General features: G+C 40.2%; 2 protein-coding genes across 6 annotated transcripts in view; one reads left to right on the top strand and one right to left on the bottom strand.

The window, feature by feature from the left end:
* The window catches only part of LOC130841594 (uncharacterized), a 179,199-nt gene extending 160,554 nt beyond the window's left edge, over positions 1–18,645 (bottom strand). For all 5 annotated transcript variants that reach the window (XM_057717702.1, XM_057717703.1, XM_057717701.1 and 2 more), the window contains exons 1-2: positions 18,231–18,645; positions 12,953–13,033 (exon numbers count right to left, since the gene is read on the bottom strand). The gene's annotated coding sequence lies outside the window, so the exon portion shown is untranslated. The remainder of the gene's footprint in view (positions 1–12,952; positions 13,034–18,230) is intronic.
* A 185-nt stretch (positions 18,646–18,830) lies between these two features.
* The window catches only part of TSPAN7 (tetraspanin 7), a 135,645-nt gene continuing 130,575 nt past the window's right edge, over positions 18,831–23,900 (top strand). Inside the window, exon 1 of the mRNA XM_057719299.1 lies at positions 18,831–19,003. Coding sequence (XP_057575282.1) covers positions 18,923–19,003 — 81 coding nt within the window. The 5' untranslated portion in view covers positions 18,831–18,922. The remainder of the gene's footprint in view (positions 19,004–23,900) is intronic.

Genomic DNA, 23,900 nt, shown 5'->3' with positions numbered 1-23,900 from the left:
CTGTCTTTCTGATTGTAGTCATTCTTGTCGGTATAAGGTGGTATCTCATTTTGTTTTTTCTTTGCATTTCCCTAATGACTAATGATATTGAGCATCTTTTCATGTACTTAGCCAGTTGTATGTCTTCTTTGGTGAAACACTTCTTCAAATCTTTTCCCAGTTTTTAATTTTATTATTTGCCTGGTTACTAAGTTGTAAGACTTATTTATATATTCTGTACATAAGACTTTTATCAGATACATAATTTGCAAATATTTTCTTGTAGTCTATAACCTTTCTCCCAGTCCGGAATCTAGATTTTGTGCATTCAATAGTATAATTATCACCAATTATTTGATTTTGTCCATGGAATGCACCAAATTTGAAGCAAACTGAATTAATGAGAAGGTGTGCTTTGGTAGAGCTCTTTCTCTAAGGTTTGAAATTGAAAAGGCAACTGCAATTGTCCCATTGCTGGCAATCATTTAGTAACATTAGAAACCTTCTAAATTAATCTTGACCACCAACTTGGATCAGGAGAAAAAATAAAGAAACCATATACAAGAGGACTAACTATATCCTGAAAAAACAAATCACTACATTTAATACATGTCTTTACCATTGGTTTAAATTCCAGTAGCATTGAAAATTGTTTTGCTTCAATTATCTAGAGATTGGAAATCAAAGTATAAGAGCATATTTTCCAAAATGACAAACAAAGGGTTTTCTGAGATAAGCATTTCTTATTTCAAAAGGAAGCCCATAGTTCTGGATTTTAATTTCACAACTGAAATGTAAGCCATTTTAACATTTTATCTGTATCTGTATGATTTTATCAATGTAAAATAAAGCAGGTGGCTCAATTCAGCAAACATTTACTGAGCATCTGTTAAATCAGACCCTGTGCTAGGTGAGGCAGGGAATATGAGGACAAGAATAATTGCTCAACTGTGCTTTACTAAACAAGGTAACAGATAACTGTATGTGAGATGTGCAGGACAATTTTATGAGTTACTACTGATAAGCTCAATTCTGTATTCTTCTAGTGAAGAGTAACATTGTGTAAGAGGATATAAGAGTGAAACTCTTTCTGCCTCAGTTTTGTCTGAGTTCCCAAAGGAGGAGAAAAACCAGTACATTACAAATACCTTCATGTGCCCGAGGACTTGCAAAGAGGATGGAGCAAAAGTAATGTTTTTCAATCCTTAGCACATTATCTTTTTTGAAGACATATAAATTGCTTTAAGGGGCCCACTCAGCTTTACACCTACTTCTAGGTTTGGAAGATTGATGTCTGACCCTCTCAGAGACAAGTTTAAATGTGGAGAAAAAAAAATTTCAATTATTAGTACATTTCCTTATGCACAGGGAAGGACTGAACATGTAGATTTTATTATCTTATCTCTCTTTTTGAGAAAGTGGGTATTTTGTTTGCTTGTTTATCCCACCAGTGTTTGAACATAAATATTAATATTTCCTCCCTTTTTACATAAAAGTTAGCATATGCACTGTACTGCATCTTGACATTTTTACTTAATAATATATTTCAGAATTCATACCACATCAGCACATAAAAAGCATCCACGGTCTTTTCATAATTGCATAGCATTTTACTGTGTGGATGTATCATAATTTCTTAAACCAATCCTAAATTGATGGACATTGGGTAGCTTCCAAATTTTTATCTATTACCAGAATGAAAAAAAAAAACTACAATGAACAACCTTGCATATAAATTTTCTTATATATGTGTGTGCACACCTATGGTAGGCAAATGTTCATTTTGACGCCTGTAAAAGTTGTCCAAGTCTCCTTAGGTCTGCTTAGAGACTCTGTTATTATCCATAAAATCTATTAAGCTACAAAAGAAATACTTGACAAAATAAGCGACATGTATGTGCAAACGCGTACATGTCCAGAAGAATTCCCTGGTCCAAACTGCGTGTATAATTTTGATGACTACTGCCAAACTGCCTTCCATAAGAGGTATATTTACTATTTCCCACCAGAGATGTACACGGGTGCCTGTTTCTTTACACAGAAGGCCACAATTTTCAATGAGCTCAGTTGTTTTTTTTTACTAAAAATAAACCCAAACAAAACCAAAAACAAACAAAAATGCAAAACCAGAAATTAGTTTTACAGTCCTTCAGCCAGAATCAGGCTTTATTTTTGCCCTGTGTAGGAAAATTCATTCTTCTAATTTGCAGACAGGCTAACCCAAGTGCAAACAGGTTCTTTTCTAAAGATAGGCCTCAAGTTATTACATTTTTAAACATCTTTTCTTCTGGTTTCTGCTAAAATTTCTGTTTACATGATCCATTTAACTGTTTCTCCTTAAAATTATGAAATATTTGACCCATCAGGTCAGAGTGGTGGTAGCTCCAAATGGAGATATAGGCTCATGTTAATACATACTGTTAAAATCACTCCACTTCTTTACTCAAAGAAGCGTCCTTGGAGGCTAAATATTATCAAATTCCCCCTTACTGTCAGAAATATTACCAGAGGTACAAAGAACTAAAACCCTTCACACATTTATAATTTATCTTTTTTATGCTTTTCCACATAACTAAAACTTACTTAAAATATAAAATCACTCATTCAGAAAAATATTTTTCAGATAATTTTCCCATAAAGAAAAATTGATTTTTTTTTTCAGAGAAAAACAGAAAAACAAGCTTGGTGATACTATTAACATAGTTTGTTTTAAAATAAGGATATGAGGTTGATCAAAATTTTATAATGCTTTGATATATAACCCTATATGAATAAGCAGAATTTGGGGTCCTATTAATGTGTAGTGTTTTAACAATAACCACGACTCACATTTTTATGGTGCTTTATAGTTTACAAAACACTTCCATGTACGTGATAGTAATTCCAGCTGCCGTTGGTTACATAAATCAGGTATTTTGATAAACTGTACACTAGAAAGTATGAGTCTCTTTTCGTCCAAGATGGGGGGTGGGGAGGGACTGAAAATTCATTATTTGCTTAAGGTCAAAAAGCCAATGAGTGGTAGATCACAGAGACGGGAAGTAAAAGGGTGGTTCCCAGGGGCTGGGGGAGAGAGGGCTGGGGCATTATTGTTTAATGGGTATGGAGTTTTAGTTCTGCAAGATGAAGAGTTCTGTAGATGGATGGTGGTGATAGTTGCATAACATGAATTCGCCATATACCACTGAACTGTACTTAAAATGGTTAAGGTGGTACATTTTCTCTTATGTGTATTTTATCACAATAAAAAAACGACTGGGGGGAAAAAGCCAGTGAATGGTGAAGCTGAATTTGATTTCATTTTTTTAAGCTCTTTATTGGAATATAATTGCTTTATACTCTTGTACCAGCTTTTGAGGTATACCAAAGTCAATCAGCTGTAGTTATACATATATCCCCATATCCCCTCTCTCCCAAGATTCCCTCCAGCTCTCCCTGTCCTGGCCCTCTAAGGCATCACCCATCATCGAGTTGATCTCCCTTTGTTATACAGCAACTTCCCACTAGCTATCTATTTTACAGTTGGTAGTGTATATATGTCTATGCTATTCTCTCACTTCGTCCCAGCTTCCCCATCGCCCCCTGCGCCCCCAACACCATGTCCTCCAGTCCATTCTCTGCATCTGCATCCTTACTCTTGCCCAGTCACTGGGTTCATCAGTACAATTTTTTTTGTTTTTAGATTCCGTATATATGATTTCATTTTGATCCAACCTTTTCTTTCTACTCAGAACGCTTATTATCCTCATGTTACAGATCAGGGGACTAAAGCCCAGAAGGACTGAATTGACTTTAGTCACACAATTATCAAGTGGCAGAGTTAAAGTTCAATCCAATGGAAGTGATTTTATAACTAGAGGCTAAGCACAGGAAGTCAAAATAAAACCAAGGACTCGTCTAAGCACTAAGGGTTGGGTAATATTGGGTTAATCACCTTACCTGCCTGGGCTGCAGTTTACTCAGTTGTAAAATGAAGGGATGGATATAGATCAAACTTTTAAAAAAATTTAACATTTTAAAGCATGACTTACAGTAGGAAATGTTTTATATTGACCCAGTACACACACACACACACACACACACACACACACACACACACACACACACACACCCCTTGCCGTAGGTTGGGTTTCCCAGCAGCAGACCCTGAGATAAAGATTTGACTGCAAATGATTTATCAAGGATGCTCTCGGGAGAAGGTGGTATGGGAATAGAGGAGGCAGAGCAGGAAAGGTGCAGAAATCAACCAAGGATCAGATTTCAGGTGAAGTCCCAGTCTCAGCCTAATCCCATCGGGAGCTCTGGAGCACAAAATACACCAGAGACTGACTCGCTTTGAGATAAGAAAGCTGGGCTTTCATATTTCATTCCTAGTCAATCACTGCTTACAGGCCACCCCAGCAGGATATAACCTTCCAGGCATTTAAGCTCATGGCGCCTGTGGTAGCCAGTCCCCAAAGGTGGCCTCCAATGATCCAGGCCTTGTAGTAGTCACACTTTTGTGTAGGTCCTGCCTACGCTGTTCCATGGTTGGTCACTGTAACTAATGAAACACAGCAGAAGCAATGGTATGTCACTTCTGAGATTAAGATATGAAAGACTGTGGCTTCCATCTTGGATTCTCTCTTTCTTCACCGACTCTGGGAGAAGCAAGGTCTCACTTTATGAGCAGTCCTATAAAGAGGTCCATGACATGGAATCTCGTAAGAAGGACCTGAGGCCTCCAGGCAACAGCCAGCAAGGAACCAAGGCCTGCCAACAACCACAGGAGTGAGTTTGAAGGCAGATCCTCCAGCCCCAGTTAAACCTTGAGATGACTGCAGTCCCAGCTATCAGCTTTACCGAAATCTCATGAGACTCCCTGAGCCAGAACCACCCAGCTAAGTTACTGCTGGAGTCCTGACCCTTAGAAATTGTGTAAGATAATAAATGTTGTCATTTTAAGTCAATAGGTTTTTCAAAAATTTACTATGTTGCAACAAATAAATAATACAAATACATTAGTCTACTGTTTCTCCAGCAGCTGAAGGGAGGTTTTCTGAAAAACTACAGGGAAGATTCTTTAGGAGAGAAGCACAAAGACACTGGGAGATGAGTAGAACCGGCAAGAGAGACCTGAGGTGATGTGAGCAGAGCGTCAATCATGTCTGCTATCTCTCCAAAACAAATGTTTCATGAAACAACACTTACCCTTACTACATGCAATGCACTGTGATACTTTCTATTTGATTATAGTCTTATTTGGTTTATTAAGTGCTGGGAGTGAGCCCTTAAATTGATTTCACAATTCACTAACAAGTTGAGACCTGCAGTTGAAGAATAGTGAACTTAATCATCTTTGAGGTCCCTTTAAGATCTAAACTTTTGTAATTAGGAGTTGGCACAGTGCTATTACATTGATGACTAAAAGTTATTAAGACCCACTATGCCATAACTATTCCAAGCACTTCACATATGTTGCTTCATGTGAAGACAAAAAGGTAGTAACTATTGATATCCCCATTTTACAGATGTGAAGACTGCTAAGTGGCAGAGGCCAGGAGGAAAGCCAATCAGTCTGACGCCAAAACCCACTGTCAAGAGTGCAGGCTCCTACATGAGACTGTTTGGGCTCAAATCCCAATGCCAATGGTCGATCAATAAATGTTTCTAATTATGATCATGATATAACTCAATTATTGGCAGCTATCAGCTCACTGATGGGGATAGTTCTAACAAAAGGAAGTTTAGGATCAGGGTCATGTATGTCGACTGAATTTAGAGGCTAACTCATTGATAATCAGCTCAATGTTCTGCTCTGCTTCAACCATGCTGGCCCAGTCTTCACCTTAAATTTAGGCACTTATACATTTAAATAAGATGGGGCTCTGGCCTGGGTTATTTAACATCTGCATGCTTGAATGTCTAAAGCACATTTCACTGTAACTAGATAGAAGGAATTTCAACATACTCATTTTTATGTATTGTTTTATTAAAGTACAAAGATACTTCTCTAATAAATGAATCTAACTAAAATACATTAGTCACCATTTTGTAGAGAATACTCCTACTGAATTTGGTGAACACTAATCAATCTTTGGATTTCAAAAATAGGGTCAATAAACATTACGATATAAATGACTAAAATGGAAAAAAAAAAAACTGCATAGAACCTGGATACCTGGAACTATTATTATCTTTTTGGCTGAATTTTTCTGAGTCACATCTCCATCAGTTATATCTTTTATGTCACAGGATAAATACAGTATTTACATAGGTAGTGAAGTCACTATAAAAGCATAACATCCTTTTCATAAAAGATTATCAGTAATCAAAGATTTATAGACCTGCTGAGTGAATTCTCTAGAGCTGGACACATGTAGAGGATACAGGTCAGGAAGATATTTCAGCAGCTGCTTTGTTGTCAGGTGAGTTGAAGGATTTAGAAAGAAAGAAGAAAGAAAAAAATGGTTTCTGTCCCACTTCATATACTACTGTGTGACTATGGATTACAGGGCAATGAGGGTGCCTGCAACCTAGCTTGGGACACCATTAGCAGATGTAAGATACTGTTCCCCTGTCACCTATTTTTTTGTAAAACAAACAAAAAAAAAACAGCAAAGCAAAAAAACACTCATTTTGAATATATTGCTAAAAAGGAAGTTACGGAAAGCAGCATGGCTCCCCAAAACCAAATATTAATCTAAGTGTCCCGAAAAATTAACAATTTAAAATAAAAAAATTTTTTCTGGGCAGAAGACCTAAATAGACATGTCTCCAAAGAAGACATACACATGGCTAACAGGCACATGAAAAGATGCTCAACGTCACTAATTATTAGAGAGATGAAAATCAAAAGTACAATGAAGTACCACCTCACACCAGTCAGAATGGCCATTATTAAAAAATCTACAAATAACAAATGCCAGAGAGGATGTGGAGAAAAGAGAACCCTCTGACACTGTTGGTGGGAATGTAAATTGGTGCAGACACTATGGAGAACAGTATAGAAGTCACTCAAAAAACTAAAAGTAGAGTTGCCATATGATCCAGCAATCCCACTCCTGGGCATATATCCAGACAAAACTATAATTCAAGAAGAATACCTAGGAATGAACCTGCCTAAGGAGGCAAAAGACCTGTATGCAGAAAACTATAAGACACTGATGAAAGAAATCAAAGGCGATGCAAACAGATGAAGAGACATACCATGTTCTTGGATTGGAAGAATCCACATTGTGAAAATGACTATACTACCCAAAGCAATTTACAAATTCAATGCAATCCCTATCAAATTACCAATGGCATTTTCCACAGAATTTGAGCAAGAAATTTTACGATTTGTATGGAAACGCAAAAGACCCCGAATAGCCAAAGCAATCTTCAGAAGGAAAGACAGAGCTGGAGGAATCAGGTTTCCTGACTTCAGACTATACTAGAAGGCTACGGCGATCAAGACAGTTTGGTACTGGCACAAAAACAGAAATATAGATCAATGGAACAGGTTAGAGAGCCCAGAGAGAAACCCACACACATACGGTCACCTTATCTTTGACAAAAGAAGCAAGAATATACAATGGAAAAAAGCCTCTTCAACAAGTGGTGCTGGGAAAATTGGACAGCTACATGTAAAAGAATGAAATTAGAACACTTCCTAACACCATACACAAAAATAAACTCAAAATGGATTAAAGACCTAAATGTAAGGCCAGACACTATAAAACTCTTAGAGGAAAACACAGGCAGAACACTCTATGACATCCATCAAAGCAAGATCCTTTTTGACCCACCTCCTAGAATCATGGAAATAAAAACAAAAATAAAGAAATGGGACCTAGTGAGACTTAAAAGCTTTTGCACAGCAAAAGAAACCATAAACAAGACAAGAAGGCAACCCTCAGAATGGGAGAAAATACTTGCCAATGAAGCAACGGACAAAGGATTCATCTCCAAAATATACAAGCAGCTCATGCAGCTTCATACCAAAAAAGCAAATAATCCAATCCAAAAATGGGCACAAGACCTAAATAGACATTTCTCCAAAGAAGACATACAGATGGTCAACAAACACATGAAAAGATGCTCAACATCACTAATCATTAGAGAAATGCAAGTCAAAGCCACAATGAGGTATCACCTCACACTGGTCAGAATGGCCATCATCAAAAAATCGAGAAACAATAAATGCTGGAGAGGGTGTGGATAAAACGGAACTCTCCTGTACTGTTGGTGGGAATGTAAATTGGTACAGCCACTATGGAAAACAGTATGGAGGTTCTTTAAAAAACTAAAAATGGTACTACTATATGACTCAGCAACCCCACTCCTGGGCATATACCCAGAGAAAACCATAATCCAAAAAGAAACATGTACCATAATGTTCACTGCAGCACTATTTACAATAGCCAGGACATGGAAGCAACCTAAATGCCCATCAACGGATGAATGGATAAAGAAGGTGTGGCACATATATACAATGGAATATTACTCAGCCATAAAAAGGAATGAAATTGAGTTATTTATAGTGGGGTGGATGGTCTTAGAGTCTGTCATACAGAATGAAGTAAGCCAGAAAGAGAAAAACAAATACTGTATGCTAACTCATATATATGGAATCTAAAAAAATGGTACTGATGAACCCAGTGACAGGGCAAGAATAAAGAGGCAGATGTAGAGAATGGACTTGAGGACATGGGGTAGGGTGGGGGCAAAAGGGAAGCTGGGACAAAGTGAGATAGCAGTATTGATATATATACACTACCAAATGTAAAATAGGTAGTGGGAAACTGCTGCATAACAGGGAGATCAACTCGATGATGGGTGATGACTCAGAGGGCTGGGATAGGGAGGGTGAGAGGGAGTTGTGGGAGGGAGGGAATATGGGGATATATGTATAAATACAGCTGATTCACTTCTGTGTGCCTCAAAAGCTGGTACAAGAGTGTAAAGCAATTATATTCCAATAAAGAGCTTAAAAAAAAAGATATATGCACCACTATATTCATAGCAGCACTATTCACAATAGCGAAGACATGGAGAAAACCTAAATATACATTGACAGATGAATGGATACAAAGATGTGGTACATATATACAATGGAATACTACTCAGCCATAAAAAAGTACAAAATAATGCCATTTTCAGCAACATGGACTCACCTAGAGATTGTCATACTAAGAGAAGTAAGTCAGAAAGAGAAGGACAAATACCATACAATATCACTTATATGTGGAATCTAAAATATTACACAAATGAATATATCTATGAAACATAATTAGAGACATAGAGAACAGACTGTGGTTGCCAAGGGGGAGAGGGGGTGGAATGGGGATAAACTGGGAGTTTGAGGTTAGCAGATGCAAACTATCACATATAGAATGGATAAACAACGAGGTCTTACTATATAGCACAGGGAACTATATTCACATATCCTGTGATAAACCATAATGGAAAAGAATATGAAAAAGAATGTATATATATGTATAACTGAATCACTTTGCTGTACAGCAGAAATTAACACAGCATTGTAAACCAACTATACTTCAATAAAATAAATTTTTTGCTAATTATAAAGGAAATACATGCTTTTACAAAACACTTAGTAAATGCATAAGATGTAAAGAGTAAAGGAAAAAAATCACAAAGTGATTAGATATCAGATCATGAGGTAATAATTATCCCTATTTATCTGTGTGTGTATATGTATCTCCAAATTGGCATCATACTTTTGCCATATGTACTTTTTATAATCTCTTTTTTTCACTTAAAAACATACTATGGGAATTTCCCTGAGTCAAATTATTCTACTGAACATTAATCTGATAGATGTATAGAATTCAATTCTATGGACATAGCATTCATAACAGTCAGTATCCAGCAGGCAAACAGAAACCACTCTATGCATTTAATGCAGGAACAGACGTAATGGTAGTAATTTGCTACAAAGTCATAAAAAGTGCTAAAAAAAAAAAAAGAAGAAAGGTGTGTATTAGTTAGCTATCACAATGTAACAAACCACTTCAAACTTACTCCTGTGAAACCAGAATTTACTTAAGAAAAAATTCTGTGATTAACAATTTAGGATGGGTTCATATAGGTATTTCTCTGGTCTCTCTCCCTCGTGCATTTATGGTTCGTTGTGGGCTGGCTTTGCTGATCTTGGCTGGGCTCCTTAACACGTTTGGGGACCTCAGCTGGGACAAAAGGACTGGCTAGACTCAGACCCACATGGTTTCTCATTCTCTAGCAGGCCAGTGTGGGCTTACTCCATGGCAGTCACAGGGCTCCAAGAGAATGAGCAGAACCCCAAGAGTCCTCTTGGGACCTAGCCTTGGGACTATGACAGTGCCATTTTCTCTGCCTTCTATTGTTCAAAGTGAGGAACAAGGGCAGCCCAGATTCAAAGAGCAGAGAAATAGATTCCACTTTTTATGTAAAAAACTGCAAAGTCGCATTGCCAAAGGGCATGGAAACAGGAAGAGAAAGAATTCTGGCCAGTTTTGTAAACAGTTGATCACAGTGTGTCTTACCTAGAAACCTGAAAGCTGCCACCACTCCTGAGGCTGGAGCGCTTGATGCTGATCTGTGAGAGGTACTACTGCTGCCTCTTTTGGAGGTACTACTATCACTGAGCAGAAACCCAGGAGTCCACAGCCTTACTAATCTGTTAAAAACTGCCACAGATTGTTGCTGCCTCTATTGCTATTGGAAGCTCCCCCAGAGACAGACAAAAAGGCTACTCTCTTTTGCACCCTGTAGTCTCCCCACCAGTGCCTCCCAGTAGCAAACCTAATGGGATGCAAGCTGAAAGGGAAGATGGAAAATGTAGTTTATTGGTTTCTAACCACCTGTGATACAGAGAAGAGCACTGAAAGTATAGCTGAGTGTCAAGTGAAAAGTGACTGCACAATAACATCATTTATTTAACTAATCCCCCGTTGTTGGATATTTAGATTATTTCTTTGGAAATACAACACAAATGTGGAAAGCAGAGTCATCAATGGGATAGTTTTTTAATCCAATGGACAATGACATTTAATCTCTAAGAAAGGCATTTAAGAAGGGATGTGTCCTCCTTGAGCTCAGCAGTAAACAAATGATATGTAAAAGAGAATGGCTCTAAGTAGCCCTGCTCTGTTCTTTCAAGAACAGATTTGTGTCATCATGATGGGAAGAACACTCTTCTATCCATGTGGAGCTATAATCACATAGTTTACCTCAAAAATTATTTTCTTCTGGGTGATGACTTAGAGGGCTGGGATAGGTAGGGTGGGATGGAGTTGTGGGAGGGTGGGTATATGGGCATATATGTATAAATACAGCTCATTCACTTTGGTGTACCTCAAAAACTGGCACAACAATGTAAAGCAATTATATTCCAATAAAGAACTTAAAAAGAAAAGAGAGACTGTGAATCTTGAAAGGAAAACAAAATTATTTTCTTCACATTGTATTTCCATTTGGTTGAGGTAAAAAGGAATTATTCTGAAGTCATAATTATAATTTTTGTATACCCACATATACAAAAGTTTTACCTGAATTTCCCTATGTTCAACAGTAACAGGATAAATATAAAATCCCAATAACAATTTTTCAAAAAGCGTTTCTAGGGTTTAGCCTCTATAGTGTTTCTTTTTAATAACTTATTTTTATTATAATTGTAATACTGCTTGTAAAAAAAATCAAATGAGCATATTAAGAGGTGAAATTCCATCCTAATACCAAAGATTGTCATGTATGTTTCATCCTCATTTTTTCCTATGAACAGTATGAATATTTTATTATTATGGTCACAGAAGAATACTATAATTCTCTTCTGTAATTTGTTTTTATAAGTAAATATTTTATATTATGTATTATATCTTGATGGGCCTTTTGTTTTAACACAGTTAAATGTACCTAATATATAAAAACTACATCACATGACTTAGAGGGCTGGGATACGGAAAGTGGGAAGGAGTTGCGGGAGGGAGGGGATATGGAGATATATGTATAAATACAGCTGATTCACTTTGTTGTACAGCACAAACTGGCACAATTGTAAAGCAATTATATTCCAATAAAGAGCTTAAAAAATAAAAAATAAAAACTACATCATAGCATTCTATAGCATGTTTGTCCTCCCCAGGGACCTAGTATGGTTTGGTCACAGCTGTATCGCCAAAGCTTAGACAAGCACCTGGCAAAAAGCAGGTGTTTAAAAATTCTTAGAATGAATGACTAAATGGCAAAACACTTTTGATGAATATTTGTATTGTTTCCATCTTCCACTATTCCAATAATGAATTTTGCAATTAGTAGTCTTATAAATATACATTGTACGTTTACTTATTTTTGTAAGGAAAAGTCATAGAGGAGGAATTGTCGGGTCAAAAAAAAAAAAACCCACCAAAATTGAAGAACTTCAATTCCTCTCAAATTCCTCCCAACACGTTCAGGAAGTCCCTAGTGGGAAGGGAGGTGGCACTTGTATTTACAGGTCTGGTCTTCCTAGCTATCACTTAGGCTTGCCACTATGGTCTCACAAGTGTAGTCCTGTTACAGAGTGGCATTGGCCTTTTCCTTCTTTTTAGTTTGTGCTGTTTGAGGAAGTTGTCTGAGACTCTTATGTTTCCACCCCACGTTCTGAGACATCTGGCTGTCATTCTGTTGAAATGAGAACAGTACCTTTTGTCCCTGCAATTTTTTTTTTAAGCAGGCTATATTGGCTTAAAACTTTATGCTCCCAACAGCTCTACAAATTTTTTTTTTCTAATCTAGCTTTTAAAAAACAAAACAAAACATATGCTTTCCCCCAGGGCTCAGGGGTAAATCCCTAATGAGGAAACACGAGGGCCTGCATCATTCATTCCTTGTATAATATATATGGAGCTGTCCTCAGAACAACCGTAGTCCTCTGATGCTTACACCAAAGCTCCTTAGACCAAATCTGCAAACCTTAAGCACTCTCCTCTCTTTGGGTGAGTGCTTTCCTGAGTGGTTTTTGCAAACATACCTTTAGCAGGTCCAGTCTCTGTCCTGTAGACACTTCTGAATCCCAGGGTAAAAGTCACTTGTAATGTTCAGGTAGGGACCCCTGGAAACACACAGATGTATTAATAAATACAGAAATTTAGATGAACGGACATATGCTCAAAGTTCACTTAAGCAAATTCTCAAACCAGTTCGTTTTCCCCCCTTAAGCTCTAAAAACATTGATATTTTAAACTTCTGTATAGAGGGCTTCCTTTATAAAATATCCTTTTTATCATAAATGTTATATATCATCATTTAGAAATTTGGGAAAATAGAGTAAATAAAAAAATGAGAAATAAAATCACCTATAACCCCATCCCCACCCCTGAGCTAACAGTGTGAAAATTTTATACACATTTTCTTCCAATTTCTTTTCTATATGTTCTTACATAGTTCAGGTCATAGTGAATATACATTTTTCTATTGTTTTATTTTTCCTTAATATTGTAACAAAAATGTCCCTTTGTGACTAAAGAAATTCTTCACATACATACCTGCTAATAACCATAAACTAGTCCCTTGTTTGGATGTACCATACATTGAAATTATGCATTTTAAAAGCTGTCCTCCAAGTTTACTCAGACTAGAAGTAAGTCATATTTAAGTCCTCCTTTTCCTTCATTACCCAAATCCACTTAGTCCTGAGGGCTGTCTATTCCATTTCTGAACAATTTCTTTTAGGTTTCTATCCCAGCTAGAGCACAGAAGGAGCTTATTTAAAAAAACTGATTGCTGGGGCCCCACCACAGACCAAGTTAACTGGAATCTCTGGGGGATGAAGCCCAGGCATCCACAAGTCTAAACGCTCCCCGGTAGATTTTAATGCTGCCAGAGTTGAGATGCCCTGCCCCGGCTCCTCCTCTAGCCCCAGTTCCACTTCCCAAGGCCTGGCCCTCGTCAACTCCCACTTAGGTTACTGCAGTTACCTCCTAACTCTTTTCCTGTTTCTAGTCTCTCTCTTCTGCAACCTCTAATCCTGCATATTGCTTCCCAAATTACTTTGCTAAAAACACAGGTCACATCACTACCCTACTGCCTAAACAAGAGAGTCAAACTTGGCCTGAGCAAGGCCCTCCTCCAACCTAATTTCTGCATCCTTTCCTACTCTGGGCCTTCCAGTGCACCTCACCACTCATCTGAGCTAGCTTTCTGCTTTTGTTCATGCTGTTCTGTAGCCCATAATGATCACCTTCTCCGTTGCTCAAAGACCACCATTATCTTATTCATACTTCAAAGTCCGTTTTGAATAACACATCCTTCTTCAATCAGTCAACAATCATCTATTGAGTGACTACTATGTACCATCCATCTGTTCAACATTTTTTGAGTTGCTACTGTATCTAGGTACTGGGGATGCAAGAATGAATAAGACAGACAAAACTACCTGTCTGTGTGGACAGGCGGACAACAAAACAAGCACACAAATAAGAAAACGTTAGATAAGTGTGATGCAGAGAATTAGAATATATAGTGACTAGGTGGCTATTTTCGACTGGGTGGCTATTTTCATCTGAAACGGCCTTTCCGAGAAGGTGACATCTATACTGAGATCTAAATGACAGGAAGGGAGGGACCAGCCATTCAGAGTTTAAGGGGCAAAGCATTCTAAAGATAGGACCAGCCAGTGTGAAGGCTTTCAGGTAAAATGAAGTCTGATAGAAGAGCCAAAAGAAGGTCAGAGCAGCTGAAGCACAAGGGGGAGTCCTGGGAGAGGAAGCTGGAGTCAGCTCATGTATGCTTTCTAAGTCAAGAAAAAGAATCGAAATTTGATTCTTTGGGCAATGATGGGAAGCCGCTGGAGGGGTTTAAGGGAGAGAGTGACATATGGCTTGTGTTTGAACAAGATCACTCTGGTTACTGTGGGAACAACAGATTGAGGAGGTGACAGCAGCATCAGGGACCAGGTAGGTGCTTTGGTGGCAGTCCGGTTCTCCTTGAAGTACCTGCTCCATTTAAGACAAATAAAAATCAAAAGCTCCTTTTGTTTTTAAGCAAAATATTAAAATTCTTATTATCATCTAACAGGACCTCGATGGGCTGACCTCTCTCTGGCCTCCTGTATACCATTTTTGCTCCTGCTATTGAGCCTTGCAGACGTTCTGACAGCTTCTCGAATGTACCATTCCTTCAGGCCACAGGGCCTTTGGACTTGCTGTGGTTACATGTTATTTGCATGTGTGATAAAATATATATAACATAAAATTCCCTATTTTAACCATTTAAAAGTGCACAATTCAGTGGCCTTAAGTACATTCACAATGTTGTACAACCATCATCGCTTCCTAGCTCCAGAATTTTTTCATCACCTCAACAGGGAACACTGGACCTATTAAGCAGTCACTTCGCATTCCCTCCTCCCTCAGCCCCAGGTGACCATTCTGCTTTCTGTGTCTATGGATTTGCCTGTTCTGAATAGTTCACAAAAATGGAATAATACAATATGTGGTATTTGTATGGCTTCTTTCACTCGGCACACAGTTTCCAAGATTCATCCATATGGTAGCATGTGTTAGTACATCATTCCTTTCTATGACTGAATAATATTCCATTGTATGGATTGACCACATTTTGTTTGTCCATTCCTTAGTTGATAGACATTTGTTTAGGTTGTTTCCACCCTTCAGCTATTGTGAATAGTGCTACTGTGAACACTCACGTACACGCTTTTGTTAGAACACCTGCTTTCAGTTGGGGAGAGGTATACACCTAGCACTGCTAGGTGATATGGTAGCTGTGGTCATATTTTGAGGCACCGGAGATCAGCGAATCTTAGACATGTATTAGTTTCCTGTGGCTATTGTAACAAAATACTCCCAAATGGGTGGCTTGTAGTAATTTAAACATTTTTTTAAATTTTACTTTCTCACAGTTCTGAAGGCCAGAAGTCTGCAATCAAAGTGTCAGTAGGGCCATGCTTCCTCTGAGGCTGGGTAGAATCCTTGCTTGCCTCTTCCTGGCTTCTAGTGGTGACAATCAATCCTTGGTGCTTTTCGCTTGCAGCTGCATCACTTCAACCAGTCACACGGTGTTTACTCTGTCTCTGTGTCTTCACATGGCCCTCTTCCTGGGTCTCTTCTTCTTTTAAGGATATTCATATTGGATTAAGGGCCCACCTTACTCCAGGATGATCTCCTCTTAACTTAAATACAGTACTTACATCCGCAAAAACACTATTTCCAAATAAGGTCACAGTCTGAAGCAACGGGGTTAGGACTTCAACATATTGTTTTGGAGGACACAATTCAATCCACGACAAACTGATATTACCATGCATCTGAATCCCCTGGGGATTTTGTTACCATGGGCTTGGGGTGAGACTCGAGGTTCTGCATTTTCAATAAGCTCTCCCAGCTGATACCAGTGCTGCTAGTTCACTGATAGGGTGCCGACTGGTTTTGGTTTTAGCAATAAAAATCCAGAGTTAAGGGAAACCCCTCACTCCTGGGGAAACTGGCATGGTTTGTCATTTTTATATCACAGACCACAATCTGAGTAGCAAGGATCTAGCTATGAACTATGGTGATTTACCCATTAATTACATTACTGAACATTCATATTTATCTTGACATTTAAATAATTTATTTTTGTTAGAACAGCCCAAGTTTTCAAGAATCTGGACCCCCAAAATCTCCAAACTGTGAAATGGTGAGTTAGCTGAGCTGATGGGCACCCTCTGTGAATATCATATACGGACTCATGAAATTATCTATGATGCTCAGCCGTGTCCCTGTCGGGTTGAAAACTGAGGTTTCTGACCCCTTTACAGAGTAATTAGGCATGGGCAAGACCTTTTCTGGCTAAGAATACTCACTGGGTTTGAAGTCTTCAGTATCCTTTTTTGCTGCTGCCCAGGGACTGTAAAAGTGAAGGAGAAAGCTCCATTCTGAAATTGGGTTTGAGCTCATTGCAGTAGGGACAGTATCCCTCTGCTCTTGATTCCTATTAGGACCACCTGAAGAGCTTTAAAAAGTGCTGAGCCCTCACTGCAGACTGAATGACTCAGGCTACCTGTGATTGGGCACAGGCAGTCATAGCTTTGTTGCTGTTTTTTAAGTTCTCCAGCAACCAGAGCAGAGAATCATTGTGCAAGGTCTTCCTTTATAAGGGAAAACTTGCCGATTTGTTCCCTCATCTTTTTTTCACCTGCATCCATATTCTTCTCCATTCCCCTCTATGCCCACATACCTCTTTGTTATGGTTGATCATTACCTTAAGCAAGTTCACCTCTTCCTCATATTTGTGTCCTGTTTATACAATGACCTCACTGACCTGGGACCATGTACAAACCCACTGGCGGTAATAATTACTCCTGCAACTGACCTTGGCAGGCTTTCCTCAAGCTTTACTGACTCTATTTTTCGCTCTTTCACAAAAAGTATCCTTAACATCATCCACAATTGAGTTAGCCTGTGACGGTGTTGCTGTTTTGACTGCAGATCTCTCAGGAATCAAGTGAAATCTCTCACAGAATCTGTACTGTGTGCTCCTCTACAAACCAGCCACAGGAAATCTGGGTGGAGTGTACATTACTTTTTTATTGGGATATAATTCACGTGCCATAAAATTCACCCTTTTAAAGTGTGCAATTCAGTGGTTTTTAGTATATTCATGCAATTGTGCAACCATCACCACAATCTAATTCCAGAACATTTCTGTCACTCCCCAAAGAAACCCCCTATTCATTGACAGTCACTCCTCATTCCTGCCACCCCCTGCAACCACTAATCTATTTCTGTCTCTATGCATCTATCCATTCTGGATGTTGCCTATAAATGGAACATTCAATATGCAGTCTTCTGTGTCTGGCTTCTTTCACTTAGCATATTTTCAAGGTTCGTACACGTTAAAGCATGTACCAGGACTTCATTCCTTTTCGTGGCCAAATAAGTTTCCATTGTACGGATGTACTACATTATGTTCATCCATTCATAATTGATGGACATGGGGGTTGTTTCTGCTTTTTGGCTATGGTAAATGGTGCTACGAACATTCACGGATAGGCTTTTGCGTGGACATGTTTTCATTTCTCTTGGGTCTATACTTAGGAGTGGAATCGCTGGGTCATATGGTAACTCTATGTTTGGCTTCTTGAGGACCTTCTGAATTGTTTTTGAACCTTATTTTTTGACCTTGAAACAGTTCTCCCTCCTGAGTGTGAAGCGGTCTGTACTTGTTAGGGTGGGAAAAATGAGTCTCCGGGTCTTTAAATATTTTTTTCTGTTATCTGCTATACATTGTATGTGCAGAAAGAATCTTACCTTCATACAGAAACTGCTTGTCATTCGGCTTCATCGTTTCAAAATGTGAGGAAATTTAAAACACGGAGCTCCCGTGGTGGCAAGGATTGGGGGTGTCTGAGCTCCCAGGCTCCTGACCATCCCTCCAGCTGCATCTCCGGCCACCTGTCACAGTCTGTTACTGGCACAGACAAGACCTGCTTGTTCCAAGGACATGACTACTGGGCCACTTCCATCTCAGGCGGCCTGGTGGGGCGTCCAAATGCAGAAACCTGATTGCTTTCCGGGGATAGCAATAAACCAGGTGCAGACACCCCTGCAAATGTAAAGCCCTACTGTGTACAAAGCAGAAACTTACGTGCCACGGCGGCCAAGATAAGGCCCTGACCTTCGACCCGGCCTCCAGGTCCTCCTACTCGCTCCTAGCTGCCCTGCCCCGCTCCTAGGCCGGGGGTCTGAGCCTGCGCGGGCTCGCGGAGGCGGGCGGCCTTCTCCGCATGCGCAGTCTCTGCCGGCCGGTTCCTTCAGTGGGCGCTGCGCCGGGTGCGCGCTCACGCACGCGCAACGTCTCGCCAGCGCGCGCACGGGGCCTCTTGCGGCACGCGCCCCCGCCCCGCCCCGCCCCGCCTCCTCCCCCCTCCCGCGCGCCCGCCCGCCGCCTGCCGCCGCCGCCGCCGCCGCCGCCGCCGCCGCCGCCGCGGGAGCTCTGTAGTATGGCATCGAGGAGAATGGAGACCAAACCTGTGATAACCTGTCTCAAAACCCTCCTCATCATCTACTCCTTCGTCTTCTGGGTGAGTGGCCACGCCGGACCGGCGGCAGGGCCGCCGTCCATCGGTCCGTGTAGTGATGCTTCGGGAAGGGAAGGGGGAGGAAAAAAACGCAAAGCAAAAATCAAATCTCGGTCCCCTCCTTAAGGAGGCAGGCGCTGGGCTGAGGCTGCAGGATGGCGGGGTGCAGGCTTGGGGCTGCTCGGACTCTGGACCCCGCCCGGTGCAGGGTGCAAGCTGCGTGGTGGCGGTGACTGCAGGTTGTTTGCACCTTTCCAAAATATTTTTTTAATGCATTGACTTATTTTTCTTAAGCTCGCGGGTTAGGGTCAGCCTCTGGGGAAAGTTGCGGGTTTATTCGTCTGTTTTCCTCTCTGGACACCTCTCCCCATCGTCCCTACCAGCCCGTTCGCGGTGCCTCTTGGAGCTAACCTGTGGCCGGCTGGGAGCAGGCGCGAGAGCGCAGGGTTTGATCCCAGATTCCCAGTTATTCCCGATCCCGCGGGGCTGCGAGAGGCAGGTGCCGTGGCTCTGCGCTGCCTGGCTGGGCAAGGGCGACCAAAGGCCCCCAAACGCGCTGATGGGGGACGACGGGCGCAGCTGCCGCGCGGAGACGCACGAAGGGTAGAGGGTCTTACATAAACCAGGGGCATCTTTGCGCTTTCTTGGCGACCCAGGAGATGGGTCTTAGGACCCTTTTCCCACGTCCTTGCACACTTACACTCATCTTTCTGTCATTGCGTGAACCCAATCCGCAGAGCCCTGGGGAAGGACCCCCGCCACTTGGTGACAGCAATAGCGCCCCAACTCTACTCCCCATCTAACTGGTGCCGCTACCAGTCCTTGAAGCTCAATGCAGAAGGGTGACGTCAGCCCCTCAGTCGAAGCCTCAGGGGGCTGCGTGGTGCACCTCGCGGAGCTATGCGCCCTTCTGCGCGCGGGAGGAGGGGGAGGAGTGGGGCGCGGGGAGGGGGGGAGCCTCCAGGCTTGTGCCTTACCTCATCCTGTTTGGCAATTCGTGGAATCAGTGCAGGGCTGACACTGCAGTGATTCATTTGAAGTAGATGGTACCTAAAGACCATTCCCCGTTATTTCTCTTTCCATGTAGACGACTCCCTTCTCCCCAAGTTCTCCTTTCCTACACTAAGCCTCAGCCACCGTGCAGGAGAATGAATGTCTGTCACTACTCCCCCCCCCCCCAAATATTCTGGGTCATTTCAGCTTTCAAGGCAGTCATTTTGAAACCTGAGGCTCCTCAGAAAAAGCCAATCCCGTCTTTGGTTGTTTTTCTCTTTGCCTTCTACTCCCCCCCTCCCCAATTAGCTCTAATTTTGGTTTGAAACTGGAGCACATTGCTTTATGAGGTACCCAGACTCGGCTTGATGGTGAAACGGGCTGTTTGTAATGACCAAGGCAGGAACTGAGATTTATTAAGGATTAAAAAAAAATCCCTAATGTCCTGTAGCACCCCCCCACCCCCCACCCCGCGGACATTCCTTGTCACTGGCATCAGTGATTCTTCAGGTCGGGAAACTGTGGACTTTGGGGACCAGGCAAATCAAGAACTCTGCAGTGAGATAAGATAGATTAACTGGTGTGTCACACAAGGCAACCACAGAAATGGACTTTATTTGGACTGAAAACGACACAGGTTGAAAATTTTCAGCAGTGGAATTGTGAGCTCTGCACAGATCATATATTATGTTCTTGGAAAAGCAATAATGCATGCAGGCTGCTGAAACTTCCCAGTAGCCATTCCTAAGAACTGGTTTCGCTTTTTTTTGTTTGTTTCATTAAATCTCTTTGTGTTTGGCCCTTTAGTATTTACTTGACTTCCTATTTGTTACTGGAGTAAATCATATGGGTGATTATTTTTAGCTTCCTGAAAAATCTTTCAGCATCACTGCAGGCTGGTAAAGAAGGGATTCTTCTAGACGAAGGCTTTTCTTATGAGCTCTTTCACTCTTCTTGCTTACCCGCCCCACCTCATGAATCTAATTACTTAATGCACTCTGATACATCTTAAGCACAAAATTTTATGTCCTCTGAAGTTCCTTGATGCCTGCATTTTAATTTTTTTCCTACTTTCAGGATTTCTATAGTCTTAAATATTTACCTAAAGCATTTTCAGTATTTTAAATAGCATTCAATAATCATTTCATACTTCACAACCAAAGAATGTGATCTCTCCAGATGCAAGGGTATTTTCAGTAAGACATTTTCATTAATAAACCATGGTCCAGATGCTGTGTTTTCCATATGCTGTTTTTTTAAACCGCTTTATTGAGATGTAATTCATATAACATATAATTACCCTTTTTAAAGTGTACAATTCAGTAGTTTTTAGTATATTCACAGATATGTGCAACCATCACCCCCAGTCAATTTTAGAACATTTTTATTACCTGAAAAAGAAACCCCATACCCTTTAGCTATCATTCCCCTTTTCCTCCCAATAACCCCCACCACCCTAAGCAATCACTAATCTACTTTCTATATCTATAGATTTCCCATTTCTGAACATTTCATCTAAATGAAATCATATAGTATGTGGTCTTTTGTGAATAGCTACTTTTGCTTAGCAAAACGATCTCAAAATTCACCCATGTTTATTCCTTTTTATGGCTAAATAATATTCCACTTTATGCCTATATCACATTTTGTTCATTCATTTGTCCACTGATAGACATTTGGGTTGTTTCTGTCTTTTAGCTATTATGAGTAACAGTGCTATAAACATTTATGTACAAGCTTTTGTGTGAACATATGTCTTCATTTCTCTTGGGTATATACCCAGGTGAGGCGTAGAGTTGCTGGGTCATATGGTAACTTTGTGATTAATCATTTGAAGAACTGCCAGACAGTTTTCCAAAGTGGCTGCACCATTTTACATTCCTGCCAGCAGTATATAAGTATTTTGATTTCTCCACATACTTGCCAACATTTGTTATTGTCTGACTTTTAAAACTGTAGCCATCCTAGTGGGTATCTCATTGTGGTTTTGATTTGAATTTCCTTGATGAGTAATGACGTCGAGCATCTTTGTATTGACATAGAGCATCTTTTTTTTTTTTAATTTTATTTGTTTTTATTATTTTTGGGGGGTACACCAGGTTCAATCATCTGTTTTTATACACATATCCCTGTCTTCCCTCCCTTCCTTGACTCCCCCCCTCGAGTCCCCCCCACCCTCCCTGCCCCAGTCCTCTAAGGCATCTTCCATCCTCGAGTTGGACTCCTTTTGTTATACAGCAACTTCCCCCTGACTATTTTACAGTTGGTAGTATATATATGTCTGTGCTACTCTCTCGCTTCGTCTCAGTTTCCCCTTCACCCCCTGCCCCCTCCCATACCTCGAGTTCTCCAGTCCATTCTCTGTATCTACATCCTTGTTCTTGTCACTGAGTTCATCAGTACCATTTTTAGATTCCGTATATGTGAGTTAGCATACAATATTTGTCCTTCTCTTTCTGACTTACTTCACTCTGTATGACAGATTGTAGTTCTATCCACCTCATTACATATAGCTCCATCTCATCCCTTCTTATAGCTGAGTAATATTCCATTGTATATATATGCCACATCTTCTGTATCCATTCATTTGTTGATGGGCATTTCGGTTGCTTCCATGTCCTGGCTATTGTAAATAGTGCTGCAATAAACATTATGGTACAAGTTTCTTTTGGGATTATGGTTTTCTTTGGGTATACGTAGAGCATCTTTGTATGTGCTTATTGGTCACTTGCGTATCCTACTTGAAGAAATGTCTATTCACATCTTTTGCCCAATTTTTATTTTGGTTAATTTTTTAAATTATTGGGTTGTATGTGTCCTTTATATATTCTTGATTCGTCTCTTATCAGATATATCATTTGCAAATATTTTCTCCTATGTGTTGTTTATTCACTTTCTTGGTGGTGTCCTTTGAAGTACAGACGTTTTTTATTTTGATAAAGTCCAATCTGCCTATTTTTCTTTAGTTGCTTGTGCTTTTGGTGTCATATTTAAGAATCCTTCGCCAAATGCAAGATTACGGAGAAAATACTATCTATAAGAGTGACATTATCAATTTAGTAAATGCAGTTGTTAAATGTATCTTTCTCTGGCACCTAGAACCGTCTGGCACATAGTAGGTACTCAAATATTTGTCAAAACCTCTGGGGTTATGTTAGGTAATTAACAAAAAAGATGATCTTGGTATTCTTTTAAGTGGAAGATGGAAAGATTAGGCAGAATTTTTTCCTTCCTGTTTTCTGTGAATCATTTTAATGGGACTACTCCTCCCTTACCTCAGTTTAGATTTAGGACTAGAAGACATTTGAGCTTAAAATGGTGGTAGACCTGTAGCATCAAGAGATTGATGTACCTACAGTTATGAAAGAGAGATCTTCCTTTTATCTGGCCTCCTCTTCTATCTATAATCACTCTCCCTCTCTCAGATGTTCATCTAAAGCAGTGGTTCTCAACAGGGGACAGTTTTGCCTCTTGCCTCCCCCCCCCAATATTTGGCAACGTCTGGAGACATTTTTTAGTCCCAGCTGGGAGTGGGGTGCTATTGGCATCTAGTTGCTAGAGGCCACAGGTGCTGCTAAGCATACTACAGGGTACAGGACAGCCCCTCACAAGAAGGAATTATATGGCTCAAAATGTCAGCAGTGCCTACAACCTCTGCACTTTACATAGTATTGGACTTTATATAGTATACTAGTAAGTCCTACGTAGAAAAAGAGAGTCTTATGCAAAACTACCTATATATACTGTTGTTTGGAACCACCATACCTGAGCATTCTCAACACAATCGCAAGTAAGAAGAAAAACATTCTCCGTGGTGTACCATAATTCTTTATTTGGAGACAAAGGTAGGTAGTTCTTTATATAATAGGATTGAAATGGATGGGATGATCGGTCCTCCAGTTAAATA

This window comes from Hippopotamus amphibius, chromosome X, assembly GCF_030028045.1.
Source record: "Hippopotamus amphibius kiboko isolate mHipAmp2 chromosome X, mHipAmp2.hap2, whole genome shotgun sequence".
In the NCBI taxonomy this organism is placed as follows: Eukaryota; Metazoa; Chordata; class Mammalia; order Artiodactyla; family Hippopotamidae; genus Hippopotamus; species Hippopotamus amphibius.
The sequence above is the reverse complement of the archived record's forward strand: the minus strand, read 5'-3'. Positions and strand labels throughout refer to the sequence as shown.